Source organism: Vulpes vulpes, unplaced genomic scaffold, assembly GCF_048418805.1.
Source record: "Vulpes vulpes isolate BD-2025 unplaced genomic scaffold, VulVul3 Bu000000642, whole genome shotgun sequence".
Lineage (NCBI taxonomy): Eukaryota > Metazoa > Chordata > Mammalia > Carnivora > Canidae > Vulpes > Vulpes vulpes.
Window position 1 is genome coordinate 1,822,714 of NW_027325668.1, and position 26,575 is coordinate 1,849,288.

General features: G+C 37.3%; 3 protein-coding genes across 3 annotated transcripts in view; 2 read left to right on the top strand and 1 right to left on the bottom strand.

Moving 5' to 3' along the window:
* The first annotated feature begins 525 nt into the window (after nt 1–525).
* On the top strand, nt 526–3,024 carry LOC112929983 (heterogeneous nuclear ribonucleoprotein A1-like). The gene has a single exon (XM_026012221.2). The coding sequence runs from the start codon at nt 1,659–1,661 to the stop codon at nt 2,706–2,708; it is 1,050 nt and encodes a 349-aa protein (XP_025868006.2). The 5' UTR covers nt 526–1,658; the 3' UTR covers nt 2,709–3,024.
* A 1,741-nt stretch (nt 3,025–4,765) lies between these two features.
* LOC140596415 (dead end protein homolog 1) lies at nt 4,766–6,501 on the top strand. Its single transcript, XM_072745072.1, has one exon. It carries the CDS (start codon nt 4,768–4,770, stop codon nt 5,827–5,829), a length of 1,062 nt encoding a protein of 353 aa, XP_072601173.1. The 5' UTR covers nt 4,766–4,767; the 3' UTR covers nt 5,830–6,501.
* Nucleotides 6,502–11,813: 5,312 nt separating this feature from the next.
* The window catches only part of LOC140596388 (uncharacterized), a 127,498-nt gene continuing 112,736 nt past the window's right edge, over nt 11,814–26,575 (bottom strand). Inside the window, exon 11 of the mRNA XM_072745055.1 lies at nt 11,814–25,009. The gene's annotated coding sequence lies outside the window, so the exon portion shown is untranslated. The remainder of the gene's footprint in view (nt 25,010–26,575) is intronic.

The window sequence follows — 26,575 nt, forward strand, 5'->3', positions numbered from 1 at the left end:
TTCAAAATGTTATATACAGAATAATTTAAGTCATGTAATACAAAACTTTTGACAAAAGGAAATGTATCGAGTGATACATTTACTTCAACTGAATCAGGGGATCCCTACACAACCATGAGTTGATGTTTCTGCATCTTGGTGTTCTAAATTAATCAATGTTATAGAAATTCAACTAGAATTTAATTGTTCAATGAAAAAAGCGAGGTAATAATCTCTTGTCATTTTTTTTAACAACTTTTCACATTTCCCATAGTAAATTGGGGGAGTAATCCCCCATAGTAAATTCCCCATAGTAAATTTCCTGAGTAAATTGTTTGCCAATATGGTATATTCTAACCCTGCCTATTTTTAACAACCTTTCTTGCCTTCTGAAGCAAAGAAACAAAAACGAAACCACTCTAGGACAATATATATATATATATATATATATATATATATATATATATATATATATATATATTGCTTGAAAGCATTTCCCTTTAGGTGAATTACTTAAAATTCAGCCAAGTACAGACACTGTTTTTTTTTTTTTTTTCAGACACTGTTTTTTAATTGCTGTTTTAGAAAACATTTGGACCTACCTGGAAATATTAAATATAAGTCTCATTTATAACACTAACAATAGGTTTCATTTATAATCATGAATAGAGTGTCAACTCAAAGAATGGCCCACATTTACTCCATCTGAGTTTTGTTTCTATTATTCACCTCACACTTCTCTGTTAGTTTTTGCTTGCTGTTTTCCAATATAATAATATTAATAAATAATATCATATCCAAATAGTTCTTAATTATGCTAGCACATTCTTTACTGATGGAGTGTTTAGTCAGAATTTTGTGTGTTTTTTAAAATTTTTATTATTTATTCATTCATGAGAGACAGAGAGAGAGGCAGAGACATAAGCAGATGGAGATGCAGGAAGCCCAATGTGGTAATCAATACCGGGATTTGGGGATCATGCCTTAAGCCAAAGGCAGACACTCAACTGTTGAGTCACCAGGTGTCCCATAATTTTGTGTTTTTCTTTCCAATCCAGTGAGACACATTTTTCCCTACAGAACATGTTGGCAACGGTGCTATCACACATACAGAAATCTTATACTATTATTACATTATATGTTGGTATTACAGCAATGAATTTGTCTGGATAGCAGTAAAATATTTTTCTCTTATTACTATTTGTCATGTCCAGGGCAGAGTCACTGATGTTGGTGACACAGTGCTTAGATTCAGACTGCAAAATTTGGGGATTTTCTGAAAAGTGACTCTCACACTGACAGCTGAGACCCATTGCTAGGAATAGAGAACATCTCCCTGAAGGCTACATAGTTACAGTTGTTCTACATTAAGCCACCAGTTACCAATAATTACCCAACGTAAAGAACAAATCCTTCAAGGGTCTTGTTGTTGCTTCAAAAAGAATGCCAGGCTTTCCTTTACTCATCCACAATTAGTTTTGCTAACTTGAAAAGCATATGACAAGTCGACCGATCTATGAACCAGCTGCCATCTGATAGCTCACCTCTGCAAAATGAGAAGGGAGCTGATACCAAGATGCAGATTCATGAAAGACACCCTGAGAAAAATCAATGTGAAATAAAATAAAAGTGGATAAATGAAGTCTGTAATTAAGGACTTAACAGGAAGCATTTACTAGATGGAAAGAGTTCCAAATGAAAAATACTTTGAGGCCTCTGGACGCCGCCGAGTAAGCATCGTTAAAGTCTCCCCTCCCACCGCCGTCATGTCTAAGTCAGAGTCTCCCAAAGAGCCCGAGCAGCTGCGGAAGCTCTTCATCGGACGTTTGAGCTTCGAAACGACCGATGAGAGTCTGAGGAGCCATTTTGAGCAATGGGGGACGCTTACGGACTGTGTGGTAATGAGAGACCCCAACACCAAGCGCTCCAGAGGCTTTGGGTTCGTCACGTACGCCACCGTGGAGGAGGTGGACGCGGCCATGAACGCCCGGCCGCACAAGGTGGACGGAAGAGTCGTGGAACCAAAGAGGGCTGTCTCCCGAGAGGATTCTCAAAGACCCGGTGCCCACTTAACTGTGAAAAAGATTTTTGTCGGTGGCATTAAAGAAGACACTGAAGAACATCATCTAAGAGATTATTTTGAACAGTATGGGAAAATTGAAGTGATTGAGATCATGACTGACCGAGGCAGTGGGAAAAAGAGAGGTTTTGCTTTTGTGACCTTTGACGACCACGACTCTGTAGACAAGATTGTCATTCAAAAATACCATACTGTGAATGGCCACAACTGTGAAGTAAGGAAAGCCCTATCGAAGCAAGAGATGGCTAGTGCTTCGTCCAGCCAAAGAGGCCGAAGTGGTTCTGGAAACTTTGGTGGTGGTCGTGGAGGTGGTTTTGGTGGGAATGACAACTTTGGTCGTGGAGGGAACTTCAGTGGTCGAGGTGGCTTCGGTGGCAGTCGAGGTGGTGGTGGATACGGTGGCAGTGGGGATGGCTATAACGGATTTGGTAATGACGGAAGCAACTTTGGAGGTGGCGGAAGCTATAACGATTTTGGCAATTACAACAATCAATCCTCAAATTTTGGACCCATGAAAGGAGGAAATTTTGGAGGCAGAAGCTCTGGCCCCTATGGTGGTGGAGGCCAATACTTTGCCAAACCAAGAAACCAAGGTGGCTATGGCGGTTCCAGCAGCAGCAGCAGCTATGGCAGTGGCAGAAGGTTTTAATTACTGCCAGGAAACAAAGCTTAGCAGGAGAGGAGAGCCAGAGAAGTGACAGGGAAGCTACAGGTTACAACAGATTTGTGAACTCAGCCAAGCACAGTGGTGGCAGGGCCTAGCTGCTACAAAGAAGACATGTTTTAGACAATACTCATGTGTATGGGCAAAAAACTCGAGGACTGTATTTGTGACTAATTGTATAACAGGTTATTTTAGTTTCTGTTCTGTGGAAAGTGTAAAGCATTCCAACAAAGGGTTTTAATGTAGATTTTTTTTTTTGCACCCATGCTGTTGATTGCTAAATGTAATAGTCTGATCATGACGCTGAATAAATGTGTCTTTAAAAAAAAAAAAGAAAAAGGAAAAAAAAAAAAAGAAAAATACTTTGAAAAGATAAGTCACAAAACCTGTGCTTTAAAAAAAATGGTAAAAGATAAAGAGGGCAAAGTACTTAGGAATTTCTATTTTACTACTGATAAGGCCACAAATGAGAATGTTCTGCCCAGAATTAATACAAAATTTAGGTGAATATGTTGGGTTACATCTCAGTCCTCTTGGACTCTTGTCTAAGTGTTTCTTTTTGGCAGACCAGGCTATCAAATTTTAGTAGATGAGTGAAAAATCAAATCATATTTCAGATAGTGAAATGATATCAAAGTTCCTGGCCTGTCTAGAATGGGAAAAGGATAAGACCATTAATTATAAAGTGAAACCACTTAGCAACTCAAGAATTGTATTTAGGATGCTGAATGTATAGTTGACAATAGTCATCCCTAAAAGCAGAGATCATATAATTTCATCTAGAAACAAGAAAGTAGATGTGCTTACTATACCTACTTACCATGCAATGTACCTACTTGATAACCTTCCATGTACTTATTTGCTTTTTAGCAGTTCATTCAATTAGATAAATTTGTATTAAGTACAAATTGTGTTCAAGGTACCCTTGAATGTCATGAAAGTAGGTAAACATGGTCACAGTTGGCATCACCTGTGTCAGTTGGCCTAAGGTTGCCAAATCTATTTTCTCTCTCCTTGAATCTGGGTTGCCCAGATTCCCCTTCAAGGGAATACTTACTGACTATCTATGAGATATAGTCATTAGAGAGCTTACTGTGATCATTCTGCCTCAGTTAGAAAGAACCATTATTACCTAAAGTCATTCTTTTTCCTAATTTCAGTGCCTGAGCAAGACAGGAGAATAAGAATCTAGTCTTTGTGGCGTAATGCAGGATACTCTGACAGATAAGCCTTACTCTGAAGCTTTCCACATTGGCTGAGACTGTTGGATCTACATGCAGATCAACTTCTTCCTCCACCCAATCCTATTTCCTCTCTTTTTCTTTTATAGATGTTAGTTCATAATAAATAACTTACACCCCAACTACCATCACAGTATCTGCTTCTATGATGCTTGTTCTAGCCAATAAAATGTGGCCACTGTACCAGCTCTGAGACTAGACTTCAAAAAATCTTGTAGACTTTCACTCTGGGAATCCTACCAAGGCATCCTATCAACATGTCATGAGAGGCCAATAAAACAGCAATGAACCATATCAGAGGTCTTCCAAAGCAACAAGAAACCAATCAACCCAGCAGCTCACTGTACACACATAGACGCATTTTAAACTAGAAGAAGAGCCTAGCTGAGCCCAGCCCAAATTGCTAAATAGCAGAATCAGGAGCTAAATAAAAGATTGTTGTTTTAAACCATTAAATCTTTGGGATGATTTTTCATATAGCCAAAGCTATCTTATTATACAAGCATACTTAATATTTCTAAAAAGGCAATTTGTTTGAATTTTGATATTTTTATTATTTTTATAAAGGCCCTATAATAATGAACATGCAATTATCATTTAGTATAGAGTTATTTTCAGCTCTAGTCACACAGCTCTGTGCTTATTGTGTGGATGCCTGGAAATCCGGCACTGTCTTTCAGCCAAGATAAAGGCATTTACCTTTAGGCATTTACTAATGATTTATCATGTGCTATTTAATACCTGAAACTCCCTTGTGGCTCTTAGGCCCAGTTGGTTTATTGATAGCTTACACCTGGAGAGTCATGCAGTCCAAGCGGGAGTGTGAGCTATGGTGTGAGAGGGTGAATCCTGAGAACAAGGCGGCGTTGGAGGCGTGGGTCAGGGAGACGGGCATCCGCCTGGTGCAGGTGAACGGGCAGAGGAAGTATGGCGGGCCACCCCCAGGCTGGGTGGGCAGCCCGCCGCCGGCCGGGTCGGAGGTGTTTATCGGGCGGCTGCCGCAGGACGTGTACGAGCACCAGCTGATCCCGCTGTTCCAGCGCGTGGGCCGCCTCTACGAGTTCCGCCTGATGATGACCTTCAGCGGCCTGAACCGCGGCTTCGCCTACGCCCGCTACAGTTCGCGGCGCGGCGCCCAGGCGGCCATCGCTACGCTGCACAACCACCCGCTGCGGCCGTCCTGCCCGCTGCTCGTGTGCCGCAGCACGGAGAAGTGCGAGCTGAGCGTGGACGGGCTGCCTCCGGGCCTGAGCCGCCGCGCGCTGCTGCTCGCGCTGCAGCCCCTGGGCCCCGGCCTGCAGGAGGCGCTGCTGATGCCCAGCCCTGGGCCGGCGCCCGCGCAAATTGCGCTGCTCAAGTTCAGCTCGCACCGCGCCGCCGCCATGGCCAAAAAAGCCCTGGTGGAAGGGCAGTCACGCCTCTGTGGAGAGCAGGTGTCGGTCGAATGGCTCAAGCCAGACCTGAAACAGCGACTCCGCCAGCAGGTCATGGGCCCCTCCCTGCAGGGCCTACAGCCAGAGGGCAGTCGACTGGCCCCCTCCAGGGACAAGCTGGAGTCCCAAGGGGCCCGGGCTGCCCTGCAGCTGTTGTGCCAACAAATGAAGCTGGGTAGCCCGGTGTTCCTAACCAAGTGTTTGGGCACAGGCCCTGCAGGCTGGCACCGCTTCTGGTATCAGGTGGTGATCCCAGGACACCCGGTGCCCTTCAGTGGCCTCATCTGGGTTGTGCTAGCTCCAGAAGGGCAGGAAGGGCATGAAGTGGCTAAGGATGCTGTGTCTGCAAGGTTGCTAGAGGCACTGAGGGAGTCTGGAGCCAGCCTCTTCCGGTCTGCTGGGGCTGAGGCAGGTATGGTGGTTAAGCAGTGACCCTGTCTTCTTCACAGGCAGCCTGAACGCATGGGCAGAGCCTGTGTCAGTCCCCAACCCAGCAGGCCTGGGCAGCCACCATCTGATCTCAAGGAGGGAGACCACAGGTCCTGCCCTACCTCTGACACAGCCTCCCAGCTGGGGCAAGGCCCCAGGGCACCTAGGAAAGCTCAGGTTTGGCCAAGTTGTGGGGAGGGACTTTGCTCTCCCCCTCCCAGCCCAGGGTCTGACATTGACCCTGTGGTATTTTGTAGCCATTCTCTGTGTGATACACATGCAAACACCCCTTTCTCTCCTCCCGTAGCTTAGCATCAATCTCGTTTTCCTGATTCGTCAATCTTTAATTTTATTTGGAGGCTGGCTGAGCCAGAGGGTCAGAATTCTGCCTTTTGGCCTCACTACTTAACAGTCTGGTTACAGTGTATGTGTGATTTTGGGGTTTTTCTCTGCTGTTTGTATTTATATTAAACCCCTGGTTGGTGTAAAAAAAAAAAAAAAAAAAAAAAAAGATAGCTTACACCTTGTGTAACCAGTTAGCCTGAATTAATTATGTAAACAGGGTCATGAAAGACCTCACTGGAAACTTTCCAGTTGCTCTCCCCAAATTAGTATTTGTTTTACAAATTTTGGTAATTCAATCTAGAAACAAAATACATCCTTGTGTTCATAGTAAGGCTTAAGGCAGGTGCTTCTGGAAGTTTTGGGGCCCCTAAATCTTGCCTGAACTCTTTTTTTCTGCTCTATAGTATCTTTTGCCCTTATTAAAAGATTTGCATTAATATGCTTTATGGTGACTCTATAAGTCTTTTCAATTAACCGATGTGTTGCACTCTGCAGGCTGTGTGTGAGTGTTTAGGTGCTCTTCAAAAATTAAGAACAAGATTTGTGAATTTTTTCTTAGTATAGATCTAAGGAAACCATAGCTGCACAAGATCAAGATCAAAGTTAAATTTGTTTTTTGTTTTTTGTTTTTTTTTTTTTTGCTTTTTGATAAGGGTCTTTGTGTATGTGTGTTTATGTGGTTACATTTTGTTTGAAATTCTGGTTCTGGAGCAGTGTAAAGAAGTTCAATTACGAAAAAGGGAAAAGCGAAAACATGAAAGTCAGCTTCAAACACAAAAAGTAAACATATATTATTCACAAGTATAAGGACAAGAAAATAGAAAATGATTTAACATTATAATCCAATGACAAGTCAAAATAAAAATAAAACATTTAATAGAATCAACTTCACACATGACAACAATAGAACATAATTAAAGGATATTAGGGCTGTAAACAGAACACATGCCCAAAGTAATATCTTTTAAATACTGGATATGTTGCCTGAATATCCCTTGATAAAAATTCCCTGAAGTTGATGATTTAAGGATTCCTGGTGAAATTCAAACATGTTACTAAAATATGGAAACAGCTTATTAATTAAGCAATATATGCCCCAAGACTATGAGCAAAAATATTATTTTTGTAAATTTCCTAGAGAAGAAAGTTCTTGATAAAGTTGATTGTAGCACAAAAGAGCTATGATTAAGTCAGCAAGAATATTTGAAGGTGTAGTGGAATAAAAGGACTAGAGGGTATGCTAGAGCAAAAAGTCCTAGAAACACAGGAGTAATGACTGAGAACAGAAACACGGAAGATAATGGTTATTTCGACAAAGGAAGTAGTTACTTAATGTGGATCATGGTTTCTTCATAAATGTACAAGGGTTTACATTTACCCCACGGAGGTGTACTACAACCCCACAGATCTCTTAGAGCATACTACACCTAAAATACTGAGCTGAACACAGTGAAAATACTCAATTGTTTACTGTATCCAACATCCTCCAAGTGCAAAATACTACTAGAGAGTGGCTTAATTCCACTAATATTATGTTACTAAGTATTATGGGTTTATACACTATAAGTTTTAGTTCATGTTTATTGAATTAAATTAGTTCTGTCACCTAATAATGGAGCAGCAAAGGAAATTTTGTTTAAATGAAGGTCCCAGTAAATTATATCTGAATCAAAGAATCATGGACTTGCAGGGCCACAAGCAGGCCTAAAAGTCATCTCGTACAACACCTCTTCTAATGCGTGAATTTACGCATTACATTCTATTTGAACACTTAATGATGAGCAGCATATACCTTCTGGAATTAGCTTATTTCATTACCAGTAGGCTCAGAGTTTTAAACTTATAAAACTTTTAAAGCTTTAAAGTTCTACTTTCAGGTCAGCAAAAGCCTACTCTCCTTTAACTTCCACCCAAAGCAAGTCTACTGATAGCTCTTTCATATCACAACCATTCAAATATTTCAAGATATAGTATCTTTTTATTTCAGAAAAAAATATTCCAAGTCTTCCAAATTTGGCTGACCAGTATGGTTCCAACTTCTGTCTCCATTCTTCAGAGGTAGGCTGACCACCATAGAATTATGCTATACCATCAACCTCCCACCCCCTTCTCCCTGTCCTTCATCTTATATTTTACAGTTCACAAGTTTATTTTTTTAAAGATTTTATTTGTTTATTCATGAGAGACGAGAGAGAGAGAGAAAGAGAGAGAGAGAGAGAGGCAGAGACACAGGCAGAGGGAGAAGCAGGCTCCACACAGGGAGCCCAACGTGGGACTCGATCCTGGGTCTCCAGGATCATGCCCCGGGCCGAAGGCAGGTGCTAAACCCGCTGAGCCAGCAGGCATCCCTAGTTCACAAGTTTATGTCACAGTCACTGTGAGATTGCTTCAGCATATTGTGAACTAAATCTCCTAAGTCTTTTCAAACAATCTGCTACTAAGGCAAGACCCTTCACCTGCTATGTAGAGGGCATGTGTGAAGAGTTGGTTTATCTCTATTAAATTTCCTCTTGTTAGAGTTTTCCATTGCTCCAGCTATGACAAGACTTCTATGAATCTTGATTCTATCATTCACTGTGATTTCTGCCCTTCTCTGATTTGTGTTATAACCAAACTGAAGGCCTAATCTTTATCAGCTCATATCAGAGTGAGCATCAAATAGCCTAAGCAGAGTGGCCTTTCTTGAAGTCTATTTCCTCAGTCTTCTCAACGTAATACATACTGAGCCAAGGTAAGATGCCTTGATGTACTGGGCTTGTGACATGGGCGGGGGGGTGGGGTGGGTGGGGGTGGGACACCACTCTCCGACACAGGTCAAACAGAGTAGAAGGCCTAGTTTTCACTGCTACCACCTCCTGAGACATGGTGTTAGATATTGTTTTAATAAAATAAACCAATCCCAAATGTCTTAGTGTAATACATGAATTTTATTTCTTTCAAGCAAATCCATTGCAGATATTTTTGATCAGGTGTATGGTAGGCAAGCTTATTCTACACAGTGCCCTTAGAATCTAGGCTCTTTCCCTCACACAACTTTTTTCTCAGTCCTTCATGTCTAGGAGTGTGGGTAAGAGAACACCTGAGAGAGGGTGAGGGATTATATGGTGGAGCATGCATGTGGCACAAAGCATTTTCACCAACATTCCTCTGGGCAGAAATCACTTGCCAGGTCTCATCTGTAAACATAGGGATTGGGAAAAATAGTGGTTTTGCTTACAGATGTGGAAAATGGAAAAAAAAATTGAAACTATATCATGAGAGGGGGAACTGGTATTTGTAACTGGGGACACTTTGCTAAGAAATATCCCCTTGGTACCAGAAAGACAAAAATAAATTGATGTAAACAATAATTTAATATTTAAATAGTCATTCCTAAGAAACTTGGGCAGTGTGCCAAAATATTCTTTCCTTTCTCTCTCACATTGTTATTTCTCTTATTTTTCAAAATATTCTTTCCTTTCTATCTCACATTGTTATTTTTCTTATTTTTATTTTTTAACGATTTTATTTATTTATACATGAGAGACAGAGAGAGAGAGGCAGAGACATAGGAAGAGGGAGAAGCAGGTTCCATGCAGCAAGCTTGATGTGGGAGTTGATTCCCAGACCTGGGATCACTCCCTGAGCTGAAGGCAGATGCTCAACCACTGAGCCACCAGGCGTCCCTCTTTCACATCATTAATGGAGCTGTCCTAACTGCCAACCATCTCAGTATGGCTGCCTGCAGGGCCCAGCGTAACACTCAAGAGAATAGCACCTGGAAAAGGCCATAGAAACTATGTATTGTTGACTGGAATTATTACTTAGTAATAAGCAATGCCAGTCAACACTGTGTCTGGTGACTCGTATTACAAACTTTCTCATTTAAATGGTAAATATTGCAAAGTTGGACCTCTACTTTTTGAATAACTCTTTTTGCCTTATCTCCCATCTTCTCATCCGCATTTAATAATATCTCTTCCATCTTAATATACAGGAAATTAAAAACACTTTTTTCTATAATGGTTTTATTTGTATAATATAAAAACACCAACTTAAGGACAGTTTTATAAGGGGCATCCAGAATACTATTGCAAAACTAGCTAAAATAATCTAATCAAAAAGTTTAATATGCAAGATTTTAATGTACACACAAATTCCTTAAGTTTTGGTTTATTTCCCTAAACATTTTATTGAAAACTAAAATTATATCCTGCTTTACGAATACATAGTAATGGAGAGAGAAGTTAGCATAACTAAACTTTAGCAAAGATATACTCAATATATGAGATAGTCTAATAAAGTCACATTTTATATTGCATTTGAATAGAATCAGGAAAACTTAAAAAAGATGAATTAGAGCACATGGGAAAACAACAAGGTTTTGACATTTTAGTTATGGAAGCACGGTATTTAGCACTTTAAAATGAGAATCATGGTCTTTGTAATTGGTTGACTATAAGAGTACATAACTTATGAGATAAAGATAGAAGTAACACCGGAGGAGATGGTAGAGTTTATGAATAAAAACTGACAAACCGGGGCATCTGGGTGGCTCAGTCATTTAAGCCTCCAACTCTTGGTTTCAGCTCAGGTCATGATCTCAGAGTCATGAAATCAAGCTCCATATCAGGCTCCATTATGGGTGTGGAGACTGCTTAGAATTCTCTCCTTGTCTCTCTCTCACTCTCTCTCTTTGTCCCTCTCCCCCATTATACACTCTCTCTTAAACAAAACAAAACAAAACAAGACTGATTAATAAATACCATACTCTATTTGTAAAACATAAAAACACAAAGCAAAGATATGAGGTAGAGTAAAATATAAAAGGAAGGACAATCATTAAAATATAAATTCCTCAAGTTAGTATTAAAGACTTGGCCATTTTGAAAATTTCCATAGATAGTGTCAAAAAAATTAAACTTACCTTTTCCTCATGTGGGTCATACTGCATGTAGAAAATTTACACAGAAAATTATGAATAACTTAATACTCAATTAATATGTACATTAATAAAATATCCACTGAAAAAACTCCAACATTCATCATCTTCTAATATGTATCATCTGATATCAACATCAATAACAAACGTAATTTTAGTGAAAAAATGAGATGGAAATAGGAATAAAAATTATTGCGCAAAAAATAGAAGAAACAAAAAAAAAACAAAAAAAATAAGGAAATAAAAAAATAGAAGAAACAGAAAATGTTAGAGAAAACTACTTACATATTATCTACTTTTGAAAATATACTACAATGGAGTCATAGTCATATTTTCTACCTGGAGATGAAATACTACTGTTAGGGAAATAGGAGATGGAGACATAAGAGACCAAAATCTCTTTTGCAATGACATAGGCCAGTGGAAGAGAGGGTGAAAGAGTAGTAGCAATGAGCCTAAAGAACATGCATATTTGTTGCATATTTTTCCCCCAACAGGAGAGACTTTGACATTATAAATAACTTGGTTTTCTTCAGGGACAAAAGCATAAAATCTTGAAAAAATAGCAAATCTCAAGGAAATAAGAAATTCGAGAGGACATGTGGTATTAAAAATAAAAAACTTATAATTCAAAATTTTGTGAATTTAATCTAGTTTCAACAATTTTAAACCATATGTGGTAAACTTACATACATCAGTAAGCAAGTCCATATTCCCAATATTGACATGTAAATTAGAGATGCGTCAATAAATGCTACATAATTTCACTGAAATTTTCCTTTATTTTCCAGCCAGATGAAAAGTAAAAATGATAGTTAGATGGTGAACTGGGCATCCAAAATACAAAAACATCATTAAAATAATTCTGCAAATTAGCACAACTTCTTGTATATCAATTAACAATATGGTGTATAGAAACCAGGTTAAATAGCATCTTCAACATTTCATTGTTAATGTCAAATGGTTAGTTTGCAGTATAACAAGACACCTATTCCAGTGATCTATCATTCAGCCCAAGACTGCATTTTGCAATTTGAGTCTTGAAAACCTATTAAAAGAGGTACTGAGACTTTCATCTCTCTTCATTTACTAAGAAAACAAAAAATCACATTTTTCCCTTCAAGCCAATAATAAATAATAAATTATGTCAATTTATGTGTGATAAGAAACTTCTAATTCTATACAGTAATTTCTATCACCACCACCCTAATTAAAGTGTCCTTTTGTTTTGACTCTATTTTAGTATTTTTGTGTCTCACAAACATTACATTTTATGGCATTTTGAAGGAGAACATTACTCTTTATGTGGCACAACCTCTTATAAAAATATAATACCACAAAGAGGATTTAACAACAACAAAAACATGGTACAGAGCTTTTTTGTGGGTTTTCATCTACATAGTAAATGAACTCGTATACTATGGAAAATTTGGCTGTAAGTGTAGTTTTTTCTTTAAAGAATTCTGCTAAAAGACATCAACTTGACTAGTTCTCTTTTATGCTAGTTTTCTACTCTTTCTACAGAATACAGACAACATGCAATTAAGACATATTTAGTAAGTATACTTTAGATTTCTCAGAGACTTTTGGAAAATAATCTTTTCAATTTAGATATGGTAGGCCTTGTATAAGAATAAATCAAGAACTAAATAAAGCTCAGAAAAAATCCTTTATATCCTCAATGTATCTACTGTTTTGGTGACCTGAATTTATCTATTGTAAAGGACTATGAAAAATAGGTTGGCGACTTTATCATTGGCCTTAAATTAATTGAAAAAAAAAAAAAAAAAGGAAATCCTTGCCATGTTATTTTTCCAACATGACAAAATTTTAGTTTTCTAAATAGCTATCATAATTGAGATAAATACAATACTGTGGGTACAGAGGAGAAGAAATTAAAATTCAAGCAGTTATAGACAATAGGCAGAAGTATTACTAAGAAGTTGCATCTAAATCTGGTAAAGAATGAGTAGATGTCTGTAGAGTGAAAAAAGAAAGAAAGGCCATCCCAAATAGAAAGAAAAGACATGAGAGGGTATTGTTGCAAAGGAACATAAAAATGCAAAATAACTCATAAGGGCAGAATATTATGTCGGTTTTTTAAAAAGACTGATTTTGAGAGAGAGAGAGAGAACACTAGCAGGAGGGGCAGAGGGAGAGGGAGACAGACAATCTCATGTAAACTCCATGCTGAGCATGCCTGCGGTGGGGCTAGATCTCACAACCCGGAGAAAAGGACACTGAAATCAAGATCTAAGTGGAAACCAAGAGTTGCATGCTTAACCCATTGCACCACCCAGGCGCCTTGAAGATTATGTTGTAAGTAGAGATCAATACAGGAGTTGTGTGTCATGGTAAGCAGTCTGAGCTTTATTGTATAAGCAAGTTAAAATGCAATTACAAAAACAACTAAATAATTTCATTGTGCATTTACTATGGGCCAACTGGATGAGCAAGTACCTGTCCTATTTTTTTTAAGTATTTATTTATTTATTTATTTATTTATTTATTTATTTATTTATTCATGAGAGGAGAGAGAGAGAGAAAGGCAGAGACACAGGCAGAGGAGAAGCAGGCTCCATGTAGGCAGCCTGACATGGGACTCAATCCCGGGTCTCCAGCACCACGCCCTGGGCTGAAGGCAGCGCTAAACCACTGAGCCACCGGGTTGCCCCTACTTAATTTTTAAAACATCCTTTGAGCTGGGTACTGTGAATCTTCTATTCATTAAGAGGAAAAACTGAGGGATAGATAAATTCATTTGCTTGTTTGCAAAGCCCTAAGTTGTACCTGAGCAAACAAAATCCAGAGCCTGTGTTCCTCAATGCTGCAATACTCTACCCATCCTAAGAAACCATATTTTTATTTTTTTATTTTTATTATTTATTTATGATAGTCATACAGAGAGAGAGAGAGAGAGAGAGAGAGGCAGAGACACAGGCAGAGGCAGAAGCAGGCTCCATGCACCGGGAGCCTGACGTGGGATTCGATCGCGGGTCTCCAGGATCGCGCCCTGGGCCAAAGGCAGGCGCCAAACCGCTGCGCCACCCAGGGATCCCAGAAACCATATTTTTATATGATGATGTGGAAGTATCAATAGTCCAAAGACACTTCCTCATTATAATTACTCAGTAATGTTTAATTGTGTCAATCTAATTTTAGTTTGAAATCTAATGAACAGGATAGGGGAATCTTAAAAATATTGAAAATGCCTCATTAAGTATTCTTTCAAACTGTATTTCTTAGGTTGTTTTTTTTTTTTTTTGACATCCTATAGCATTTTTCTGTTACCTTTTATGGTCTTATTTTTTCATATTAGTGTTTCAGATGTAATTGTTAGTCTGAGAGTTTCTATTCCTAGGCTTTGTTGTTTTGTTTTGTTTTGTTTTGTTTTGTTTTGTAAAAAAAAAAATAGTACATCAGCTTTGGTTCAAATGTATGTCTAAAATAAAATGATAAAAGACTTACTATGCTCTGGCTTTTAAGACACTGGAGTCCACGATGTAAAACAAATAAATAGAAAAAGGCTTTGGAATCTTACTCAGCTGAGTTCAAATCCCAGATCTGCTATGTATTCAAACTGACTAGGATTCCCTTGACTTGGCAAGATCACTAATTCTACTTGATGCCTTTTTCTCTTTTCTTCTTTTTCTTTCTTTTCTTTCCCTTTTCTCTTTCTTCTTTCTTTCTTTTTTTAAATATTTTATTTATTTATTCATGATAGTCACACACAGAGAGAAAGAGAGAAGGCAGAGACACAGGCAGAGGGAGAAGCAGGCTCTGCTTCCCCCGACGTGGGATATGATCCCGGGTCTCCAGGATCGCACCCTGGGCCAAAGGTAGGCGCTAAGCCGCTGCGCCACCCAGGGATCCCTCTTCTTTCCTTTCTTTCCTTTCTCTTTCTTTCTTTCTTTCTTCTTTCTTTTTCTTTCTTTCTTTCTTTCTTTCTTTCTTTCTTTCTTTCTTTCTTTCTTTCTTTCTTTCTTCTTCTTTTTCTTTTTCACTGTAAATAATAATACTTAACTCATATGTTCCTGGTGGGAATTATATAATAGAATATTAAAATGCTTGTATATTGCTATATCTAATAGATCTAAAAATGGTACTGCCAATGTTATTGTTATTCTTGTTGTTGTTTCTGTTGTTTGCTATCACTAAGAACTGGCCAGCTAGCCATCTTCCAAGGTCACCCATCTTGCTACCTTGGTTACTGATGTTCACTTACTGCCAGATTTCTTATGTGCAAAATCAATTATTTTTCTTTTTTTAAAAATCATCCTCTACTTAAGCTCTACTGCCAGTGAATCTCTATTAACTGGTACAGTCAACTGACCATAGGATATATGTCATCCCTAAATACCTCCAGAGGTGACTCTTATGAGGGATTCTTATGCTCCGTATTTAGTTTTCTTAGCATATTGATAAACTTGAAGCAAAAGATTCTTGAGACTTAAGGTAGAGAGCTTTCTTTCAACTACTCTAGCATACAAACAATACATTTAAGAAACCGCATGTTGAATCTACTTGTTTTTTGTTTTGTTTTGTTTTGTTTTGTTTGTTGCCAAAGACTGACAAGCTAGAATATATAATGCCACACTATGTTTTCTCTGAAACACTTACTGGTTGTCAGACAGGGTTAATATTTCTCATTAAAATTGAGAAATAGAATTTTCCCTAAGATCAGTTCAGATACTGATGACATATAAGGTTGAAAATGAGGAAAGACAAATACTATCCACTTTGCATCCTTACTAAAACTTTGAGCCCTATGATTTTCCTCAGAACATAGGTTTTAAAAGAACATCTAGAATCAACAAATGGAACAAAAAACATGTAAGTATAATTATTACACTTTTCTTTCCAATTTCAAATCTTTTCTTCTCAAAAACCTCCTTCACTTATTGTCATTACTAGCCATGCTTAAAATCAATCAGACCTTCCTTGGAGGTCTGATCCTTGAATAAAAATAAAAATAAAATCCTTGAATAAAAATAAAGATCCTTGAATAAAAATAAAAATAAAAAAAAACTTTTCTAAAGTTTTAGGTTTCCTTATAATGTAATGCAAAATGTGTTTATTAATACTATACACACATATATGTTAGACACATACACATGCATATTCACACAAAATGTGCAATTCTTAAAATCTAAGTTTTTGTTTTTAATTTACCTTTTACTTTATCCCAAATTCCACTTATTTATCTGGTTCTACTTAGCCTCACTTATCTAATTCTTGTCATATGTCTAGTTAATTATACTTACTGTTATTGCAACAATCTTAAACCTGTCAAGTAAATACTTATAACTGCCCTCATAGATTTTAAGAATCAGTAAATTCTTCCAAATGTCAGTTATATATTTCTTCTGTATTTAAGCTATCCTGATAATCATTGACATTCCCATTCTTAATTTGGTTCAACTGCATTTAGTTATACTGCATTATTCACAAGTTATATGTAATGTTCTATACTTTACATTCAAAGGTGCCAATATCTCTCCAGATCAATGGCATCTCCCAGAGTGAATGCTTAGATTTTAAATAAGAATTTAACCAATGCACTTATACACAGAAGGTATGATTCCTATGTCAGGCTAGCAAGATGGCTACCAGGAGCCCTCTGGGGTGGCATTCACTACTTTAGCAAATCTACTGCGGTCACAGCTCTGCCCTTCAGAACTACAGATACATAAACCTGATTTTGTCAGCACATACAGAGTGTGTCCTTCTCTCTGGACCAGATATTGACCAAGCTCATGGGACTGATGTATAAAAGCAGAAAGTCAATTGTTCTGTGGATAGAGTGCAATGGGTTCTTAAACCCTCCTTTTGGCTATTACTCTTTGGTGTTTGTTTTCCACTTTTAATCAAATGATGCCTTCTACCTTACTACAAGTGCAGTTCCTTTCACACCAGAGTCTGCTAGCTGTTATGAAATGGTGAATGGAATCAGAGCATTCCCCAATTTTAGTTTTCACCCTCTTTCAGAATGTTTTCAGAAGTTATGAGCAGAATTCTCTACAACTTTTACCATATGCTCAATTTTATTTTGACAGAAAGGAAAGGAGACCAGCCCCTTATATTTAAAAACAACAATAAGAGGAATAAAGCAAACTATTCTTTAAAGTTCTCCAAACCCTAAAAGTTTAATGACTGGCTAAATCTTCACTGGCTTTACTCCTCCACTGAATACATGGTCTCTGCCTTCATAGGTCATTGAACAAAATGTTTCTAAAATACTGCTTTGCTATCCCTAAACTTGATCCCAAATGGTGTTTTCAGATAGCTTATTATCAATTACTTTAATAAGAACCAGGACATCAGATGCTTAATAGTAGATATTTCCCCTACCAGCCATGGTATTCAAACTGCATCTCCCATGATACTTATAAAAACAAAGGTATTGGCTGGCAAATGCCTATATAGGACTACACCAATTCACAAAAGTCTTTCCAAGGACAGAGAACATCTGTGATAAAACCTCAGTCAGTAGGAGATACACCAGATCCCTGATGCTCTGGTGCCAAATCAGAGAGACAAAATTCACCAGTGAATACAATGCCACTTACCTCCCCAGCAAAGAATGCAAACAATTTATACTTCCATTAATTAAAAAAAAAAAAAAAAGCTGTTTATCTCAATTTAGAGACCATCCTTGGAATCTCCTATAGATGGAAAGATCATTTATCTCAGCTTGCCCAGGAAACTCTTATTTTTTTTTTTCTGTAATCCTGCCATAATTCTTAATTATACTCAGTTCTTTTAAAATTGTCCCTGTTTGGAAATATTTTCCCTGTAAAGTCAATTTCAGGTCATCTTTTCCAGATCTTGTACAATTCTTATCTTTACGCAAGCAGCTCCAGCCATAGTGGCTTTCTGGTAGTCTCTTCTAAGGCATGTTTACTCTCATCATATGGCCTTTGTAAATACTGCATTAAATGACTGTTGTTTCTTGCTCAAAAGTACACATTCTTTAGATCCCAGCTCAATGGTCATTTAGGAAGTCTTCCTTGACTTCACTGAATATCCACCTATTATTCACCTATCACCCAATCTTATCTACCTATTATTCACCTCCATTGTGCAATGAACACAGTCATGTCAATTTACATTTTTACATATAGTTATGACCCTTATATATGCTTTTGTTATCTCTACTAAACTGAAAGCTCCATAAAAGCAAAAGCTGACAAGTTTTTGAAGACTGTAAGTCTCCAGAACCTACTACCATGTGGTGAATAGTATTATCCTTTAATAGTATCTATTGAATAAACAGGCAAACAAAAGTTTATGAAGAGACATAATGAATTTAGGAACACTTATTCAACCAATTACAAATTAGCTTTCTGCTTTTCATTTATTTTTATTCTACTACAAAAGCACCCAACTGCTTCTAAGAAAACTGAAAGATAAAACATATTAGGACTAATAATGGAGGTCCTTCCACTCTGATTTGTGGAAGGACTTTGTGCTGGTATTCTTTACACTTGTAAGTCCATCTCTGAGGAGAAGAAGAAAAAGCAAATATGGAATTTGAAGGGTGCATGGCACAGTACGCATTCTTCATGTCCTGCCAGCTTGTCCCACATATTCTAAAAGAGCCTGCTAGGAAAAGTTATACTATTCTGAGAACTGAATTTTATTAATAGATACCTATAGACTTATCCTACTTCTTTGCCAATTTCCACTTATGTATTTATACTTGGGATTAAAGTCACCTGGAAATGGTAATTTGAACTCTACAAAGAATTCTCTTCTATTTCCATTACTTTTATAAAAAGAGAATATAGGTTTGTACAAGGACTTAGCATAATGACTTTCTTATCAAAAAGGATAATTTTAATTGCATTTCTTATATATATTGCCCAATTTGAAGAAGGAACTCAAAGACAGTTCATGTGTTGAGCCTCATCCAAGTATTCAAGCCCTCGCACTTAATCTGGGATTTCCATACAGGACATTGTAGTATACCTTCTTATTTTGTAATAAAAAATTAAATTTGTTATGAGACCCGAGATTCTCAAATCCATGTGATTTGTGTATTTCATGTTTTAATCAGCTTTACCAGAGAAAGCTAGATAAAAATTAGCTTGTTTTCAAGGAATCAAAACAAAAAGTTAGGTGTATCAAATATTCAGTGACAAGAAGCTTAAGAGAGTAATCATCCATCTCACATTTAAGACAGCTCATTAACAAAAAGGGCAGGCATAAAAGAAGTGGGAATGAGAATGTGGAAAAGGATATAGGCATACAAAGCCTTTACCCATAAGAAATAGATAGATCCTGTCAAACATTATCCCTGTTATTCTCCTTTATCTAAGTTTTTGCCACTGATCAACTCCCCATATGACCATCCATTCTTTTACCAGTTGTTAGTAATAATTTACTCAGGTCACAATTAGGTCACATAGACCTGGTAAGTATTCTTTCCCCTTCCAATGACCCGAATACTCCTGCTTTGCTCTATTGTGTTAATGTCACAGTTAATGTCTCAAAGAACTATTATACTTCACTTATTTCCAAATTTTTTAATAAAACCTAACTATAGTCCTAAGTAACAATATTTATGTTATGCTAAATATTTCTTATACACCAGAAGTTTTATTAGTCCCTACTCATATAATATATAGGATCTCTTTAAATCCAGTCATATTAGAAGAAAATACAATGCAGGATGCCTAAGTGGCTCAGTTGGTTAAGTGTCTGCCTTCTGCTCAGGTCATGATCCCAGGATTGAGCCCCATGTCCCCTCTATCCTCCTCCCCACCACTCATGCTTGCTCTCTTGCTCTCTCGCTTGCTCTCTCTGTCAAATAAATAAAATCTTTAAAAAAAGAAAAAAATACTTGCTTAAATGCTTAATTTAGACAAACTATTTCTTTTGTTTCATAGCACAGGTCTGTGAATTCTGGCAAAAGGGCCCAGTATGTCTTGGTTAACTTGACCAATCAATAAATGTAAATATAGAACTATAATTCAGTTAAATTTATTGAACGCATTATTTTTGGTTAGGTATCATAAGTGGAAAATTCTCATCATTCTTAACAAGAATCTTTGTATTAAGATCTTTCTATATTTAGTATCTTCATTAAATCAAATGACAAAGCAAAAAATGCAAAAATCTTATATCTTAATAAGATGTAACAATATCCGACAATCACTTCATACTTAACATACCTATTAAAATGATTGTGTGACCTAAGAATAATTATGATTGTGAATAACCAAAAACATAAAATTTCAAAGCCTGTTCTGTCTCCCTGTCAAGTTTAGTTCTGCTGAGGTACTGTTAAAATTTATTTCTAATATGGCTGGAACCACTACCATGACTCTCTTAATGTTTACACTTTGCTTAAATGTAGTTGAAGTTGAAACCTGTGCCCATGTCTGACAGCTATTTTAATTATGCTGGTCAATTGCCTCCTAAATTCAAAATCTATCATCAGATTAACTCTACACTTTTTGCCTCTACTTTGTTATCTTGTTTTTGGTCTTGAAAAGTATAGACATGGGCATTTTCTCCGTGCATGTACATTGCTTCTAGACTTTCAAAGGATGCCATCTCTAAAACTTTCTGAATTGAAGTCTAGAAGGAAGGATTCAGAATATATACTCCACATATCAGATCATGCAAAAGAAACATTTTTCTTGAAGTTTTAAGACAAAGAATAAAAAATACCTCTCTACTGTGGTCTCTGAACAATATTCTTGCCACCCTAAGCATGGTTTATGGAACATCAGTGGCATCAAGACCTAGGAGGCACCTTAGAAATGCAGACTATCAGGTCCTATCTCACACATTCTAAATTAGATTCTGTTTTTATCAAATTCTCCAGGCAAATCATATATGTACAATAAAGTTTGAGAAGCACTGGTGTAGGTAACCTTCACCAAAAATATAAATTATATTTCATGTGAATTTCTTAGAAATTTGTGCTAACTGTGCATTTATTTCAATGGATTTAGAAGTTATATTTGCATATTCTTTCCTAGTTACAAGCGCTAAGTTCAGTTCAATAAGATAATTCAAATGTTTGTACTAGGCAAACCCAAGACACATTCAAACTACGTATTACTCATATTAAATTTTAAACACAAATGTATTTCAAAGGAATTCAATCTATATATTTTGAACTTATTTACATTTAAATTTTTTAAAGCATACTTTTGATGTCTATAAAGTTTCAAGAGTTGTGTGTGTGTATGTTAATACCAGAAACTTTAGAATATTATTCATGCATCCTGAAATTTAAAACTAAAGTTTTAAAATGTATTTAACTCAGAAAACTGTGATTTACAATTCCAGTCCAAATTAACATTACATAAAATAATTTATTGCACCAAAGTTCCAAGATAAAGAAAAATCCATTTAAAGCAATCAATTTGCTATTTTTAACACTTTGGAGCAAAATATAGTGATAGGCTTCGATTATGCAATTTTAAGTAAAATGTTGAAACCATAGTGACATATATGGGTGAATATTTAACTTTTTCCTTATATTACCTCTCAAGTAATTTTCAAATATTAAGACTAAAAATGAGGTTTTATTCATAGGCATGCTGTTTAGATATATGTGAAAGATTGATAGTAACATCCTAAAACAAAACAAATCAAAAACAAACAAATTTCCAAAAGTGCAATCGTACCAAATACCTAAGCAAAAAGTGTAGAAAAGAAAGGGAGACAATTAGTGGGGTACATAAAGTCTAAGAGAAGGCATAAATTATACAAGCAGATCTATCACATTTCCCATAAATAAGTAAGAGAGTTGCATTAGCTTCCCTTGTAAATGAGTCAGGAATTAGCCAGGCATACTACTCATTTGTCTCTCTTTCACTAACATATTTGTCTTCTTTCTCCCTAAATCAAATGAATGATCAATATGATGTAGCTATGGAGATATTGACTTGGTTTTCCTATGGTCTCCGAGAATAAATTTCACTGATATTTTGGTTGTATACAATTCTTACTTAAAACAAAACTAGTGAAGATGATAATCTATCATCTAATTTTAAGTACATGATAATTCTATTAAAAACAGATTTTAATGAGATTTGCTTTTTCTCTAAATTACCAGTACACTCTCCTAAGTTATTAAAACTTTATTGTGCAAGTAAACAATGCATTTTCTTATTAAGCTCATCACTAAATAACTAGAGAAGTCTATTCTTTATGCTGTGCTCAAAATTAAGCAGATGTAATTGGAGTATATTTTATACCTGTCTTTTCTGCAAGCACAACCAACTTTCAGGTATATGTGAATACACCTCTTACTTGTTTTTAATCTTTTCCTTTCTTCTATTTCCTTCCCTTTCTTCCTCCCTCTCTCCTTTTCTTTTCTTCTTCCGCTTTTCTTTCTTTCCCTTTTTTCTCCACTTTTTTTTTTGTCTTTTTGCTTTGTTTTTAAACAAGGCCAGAAACTTAGTGTCGAAATCCAATCAAGGAGCTACCAAGAACAAAGAAAAACCCAAATTTTTGAAAACTTGAGGTAAAGAACTATGCCTTTTCTCTTTTGTATCTCTTCAATTTACCATGCTTGTGAATGACAGGGCCTTACTATGCTGACTTGAGTTTATTTTTAGAACGGATATGCACAGAAATATTGAAATAGTATTTTTACAAGCTAGAAAGCTAGAATCTCAGTTTCCTCAAGGATTTTGTTTGCTTGTTTTTTTTTTCTTTTCTTTTCTTTCTTTCTTTTTTTTTTTCATAGCAGTCCCTACAATTACAACCTAAATTTGTAACTTTAGGTAATATAAGAGTACCCTAATTAGACTGCCTTGTCATCATACATGAAGCCTCACCTAGTCCTGGGATCCCTCAAAGAGCTACCTCAAAGTTATATAGAAACAGAAGCTAATATTGATCTATAAGAAACCAAATCATTGCATAAAGCTGTGGTTTCTAAAGGTCAATCCACACCTGATCATCAAGTGAAAGCCTGGGGCCATCAGGGTACATCAAATTTAGGTAACAACAGAGGTAGTAAGAACTACTAACTGACCTTAACAGAGTATGCCTTTTAAGGGGAAGATAGCTCCTGAAATATGATGTTTATGAATATTTCAGTTTTTTACCATCCAGTTAACCTTTTCTAAGTGCAACAGCAAAATCCCTTACACCCTACTTCTAATCTAAAAACACTAATTGGGATCCCTGGGTGGTGCAGCGGTTTAGCACCTGCCTTTGGTCCAGGGCCCAATCCTGGAGACCCGGGATCGAATCCCATGTCGGGCCCCCGGTGCATGGAGCCTGCTTCTCCCTCTGCCAATGTCTCTGCCTCTCTCTCTCTCTCTTTGTCTATCATAAATAAATAAATTTAAAAAAAATAAAAACACTAAATTTTTTTTTTACCAATATCATTCCCTAAAATCTATTCAAATTCTGGAAATATAAGATCAGAAGCCAAACTTTTTAGAATCTTTACATAATTCACATATGCAAGTATTTTACATTGTAGCCCAAAAGAGTCCTTCTCAGTCCTGACGAATGAACTTGAATATTGGAAACCTGCTTGGTAAAATTTGGACAAATTAACATCTTGTCAGGTTCTGACCTTCTGACCCATTCCTTTAAACTAATTTAGCTATTTATTATACAGTACAGAATACATGTAACACATAAAATATATGTAATTGACTGTTTATGTTATCAGTAAGGCTTCTAATCAACAGTTAAGTTTTTGGATAGTCAAAAGTTGTGAGCTTCTAACTGTGCAGGAGATTGGTGTCCCTAACTTCAATATGATTCAAGGGGCAACTGCATTAGCATTTTTTAAGTAGTCAAAACCAACTTCAGAGACAGAAATAATACTTTATTTAAAAATAAATTACAGAAAGTTGTATTAAATAAATTTTCTTGACTACCTTAAGTCACTATTCTCAAACCATCTCAAATAGCAATAGGGTACTGAATGCTAAAACAAAAATAACTTATCAATGGACTCAGCAATTCTTCCTAAGAAAGTCAATAAGAAGGAGTACGGAAGAAATGAAGAAAGAAAGAGGCATAATTTTATCTCAAGGAAAAGCAATATCTGTTCTTTTCTCTTCTTCCAACATACATGAAAAAGAAAACTACAGTGAGAGAGTTTGACGAGGCAAAAAGAGGTGCTTTGTCCTGAGTAATCTGTCTGCAAAGGCAGAGAGACAGTTACTAGCAAGGGAAACAGTAAGAAATTATAAAAAATACTATAAAATGAGTGCCAAGCAGTCACTAAGAACCTTGATGTGAAGAAGTCTAAATGTTGAAAAAAATGAAAATACTTAAGTTAAAAGAAACAAATTATGTTTATTTCTATGGCAAGGGCCTATATTTATATATAACAGAAGACCCAGAATTTCCAAATCAGTCCTACTTGAGACTGCATAGGAGTCAGACTGCCCGTATTTGAATCCAAATTCTGAATCATACTAGCTAAGCAAACTTGACCAAAATATAAATACGCCTTCCCCTCTGTCTCCATGCTCCTGGGACTATTTGTTAAAGATTAAGTTTGCAAGGCAACACACACACACACACACATCAGTAAATATCATGCTCATAAAAAATTAAAGTAATAGTCATATTCACATTTTCAGGCTTGTATAAACATCTTATCGACCTACCAGTTTTTCTTCTTCAGGAATTAACATGCAAAAATAAAGCACAAGAAGTTAGGGGATTCCTTGGTTTTAAGATTCCCTGCTCCAATTTAGCATTTCAAAGTGAGGCCTATTTACCAAACCTCCAGTTACCTAAACGCAATTAAAACTCATAATCACTGGAATCCCTGGGTGGAGCAACAGTTTGAAGCCTGCCTTTGGCCCAGGGCGCAATCCCGGAGACCTGGGATCGAATCCCACGTCGGGATCCCAGTGCGTGGAGCCTGCTTCTCCCTCTGCCTGTGTCTCTGCCTCTCTCTCTCTCTCTCTGTGACTATCGTAAAGAAATAAAAATTAAAAAAAAAACTCATAATCACTGATCAAAACTTAACATAGTTTGTGTGAGAACATCACAACACATAAGACCTCTCTAGGAGCATCACCTGCAGAGCTGTTAATGAACAGGCACCTGAGAACATGCCTTGACATTGTTTCTATAGATAGAGGGGAAAAAGTACAACACAGGGAGGACAGAAGAAATAAGAAAGTAAGCTAGATTTAGAAAAGTTATATATAAATGCAACTTTCCAAGAAAGAATACATGAGAGGAAAAGGCTTGGGAAGACAGTTGAGTAGGAGGACTCTAAGCTCACCTCATCCCATGTTTACAACTAGCTGAGTAAATGAACCAGAGAGTGATGCTAAGACTGGCATAACAAACTTCTCAACTAGTGTAGAGAAGCCACATTGGAGAGGTTAGGAAGGGTAGAAATGGTGATCAGGAGCTGCCTGCAGGAGGGAGGGACCTGTGGGCACTGAAAAGGGAAAATGCCAGGGAGCCTACCAGGGGAAAATGAATCCCCGTAATGTCTGGCTTTGAAAACCAGAGGGGCCAAATCTTTGAGTTTGTATAACCAGGGGGCCTGGTTCTTTAAAAATTAGCTGACTCAGGACTGAGAAAGCTGGGAAGACAAGTAATAATGAGTTCCTACCCTTAAAGAGAGAACAAGCCACAGACAAACAACATATAAGCAACAGTTTGCACAAACCAGGGGCAAAGGGGAGGGAGATCTGTTTATACTCATTTCAGAGTGTATTGGAGGACTTCTCCAAGAACAAAGGAATTGGTAGGCGCCATTTTGCTCCTCCTCCAGCCAACATAAACACAGAGCCACCTGCAGGAGGTGCTGCAGCACAGACAGTTGCTACCTAACCTACTAGCAGTGTACCGCACCCACGAATTCTCCTGAAGATGCACCCACTCCAAGCCTTCTGGCTTCAACCTTCGACTCTGGGCAAATTTTGTTAATACTGTGTGCACCCTGCCCAATCACCACCCCAGTGCTTGGTACCACACTTCAGCCACCACACTTCAGATCTCCAAGCCAGAAATAGTGGCTCAGAGCAAACTTTGCTAATCCCACACAGGCATCTTGCCCATTCACCTTGTATACAGACAGGGCATCCTCAGCCACCACTACCACCACAGTGTGCTGTGCCCTGAGTGACCACTGGCCTACGGGGGTGGGGGGATCTCACATAAGACTAGTGCTCACTACAATTTTGCTAACACTACCAACTCACTCCCTGCAATTCTTCAGTCATGCCCCCCCTGAACTGGCCTACCTGTGTCTCACTAACATCACAGAGAGCAAGCATAGCTCACAACAGGCAGAGAATCAGTAAAGACCTCTGGACTGAAAGGAAAAATGACTAAGATACAGCACAAGGATGCAAGAAAACAACATAGAAGACTCCGCTAAAGTGCCAGTTTCAGGTGAACAGAAGACACTGGACTGCAGGGCACTGCAGGACCTCTTCTTCATAAAGCCACTACTTTCAAGAGCAGAAGATATAACTGACTTTCCTCACACAGAGAAAGAGACACAGAGAGGTAGAA

Coding starts and splice junctions, on each gene's coding strand:
- LOC112929983 (XM_026012221.2), top strand. CDS start 1,659: ATGGAAAGAGTTCCAAATGAAAAATACTTTGAGGCCTCTGGACGCCGC.
- LOC140596415 (XM_072745072.1), top strand. CDS start 4,768: ATGCAGTCCAAGCGGGAGTGTGAGCTATGGTGTGAGAGGGTGAATCCT.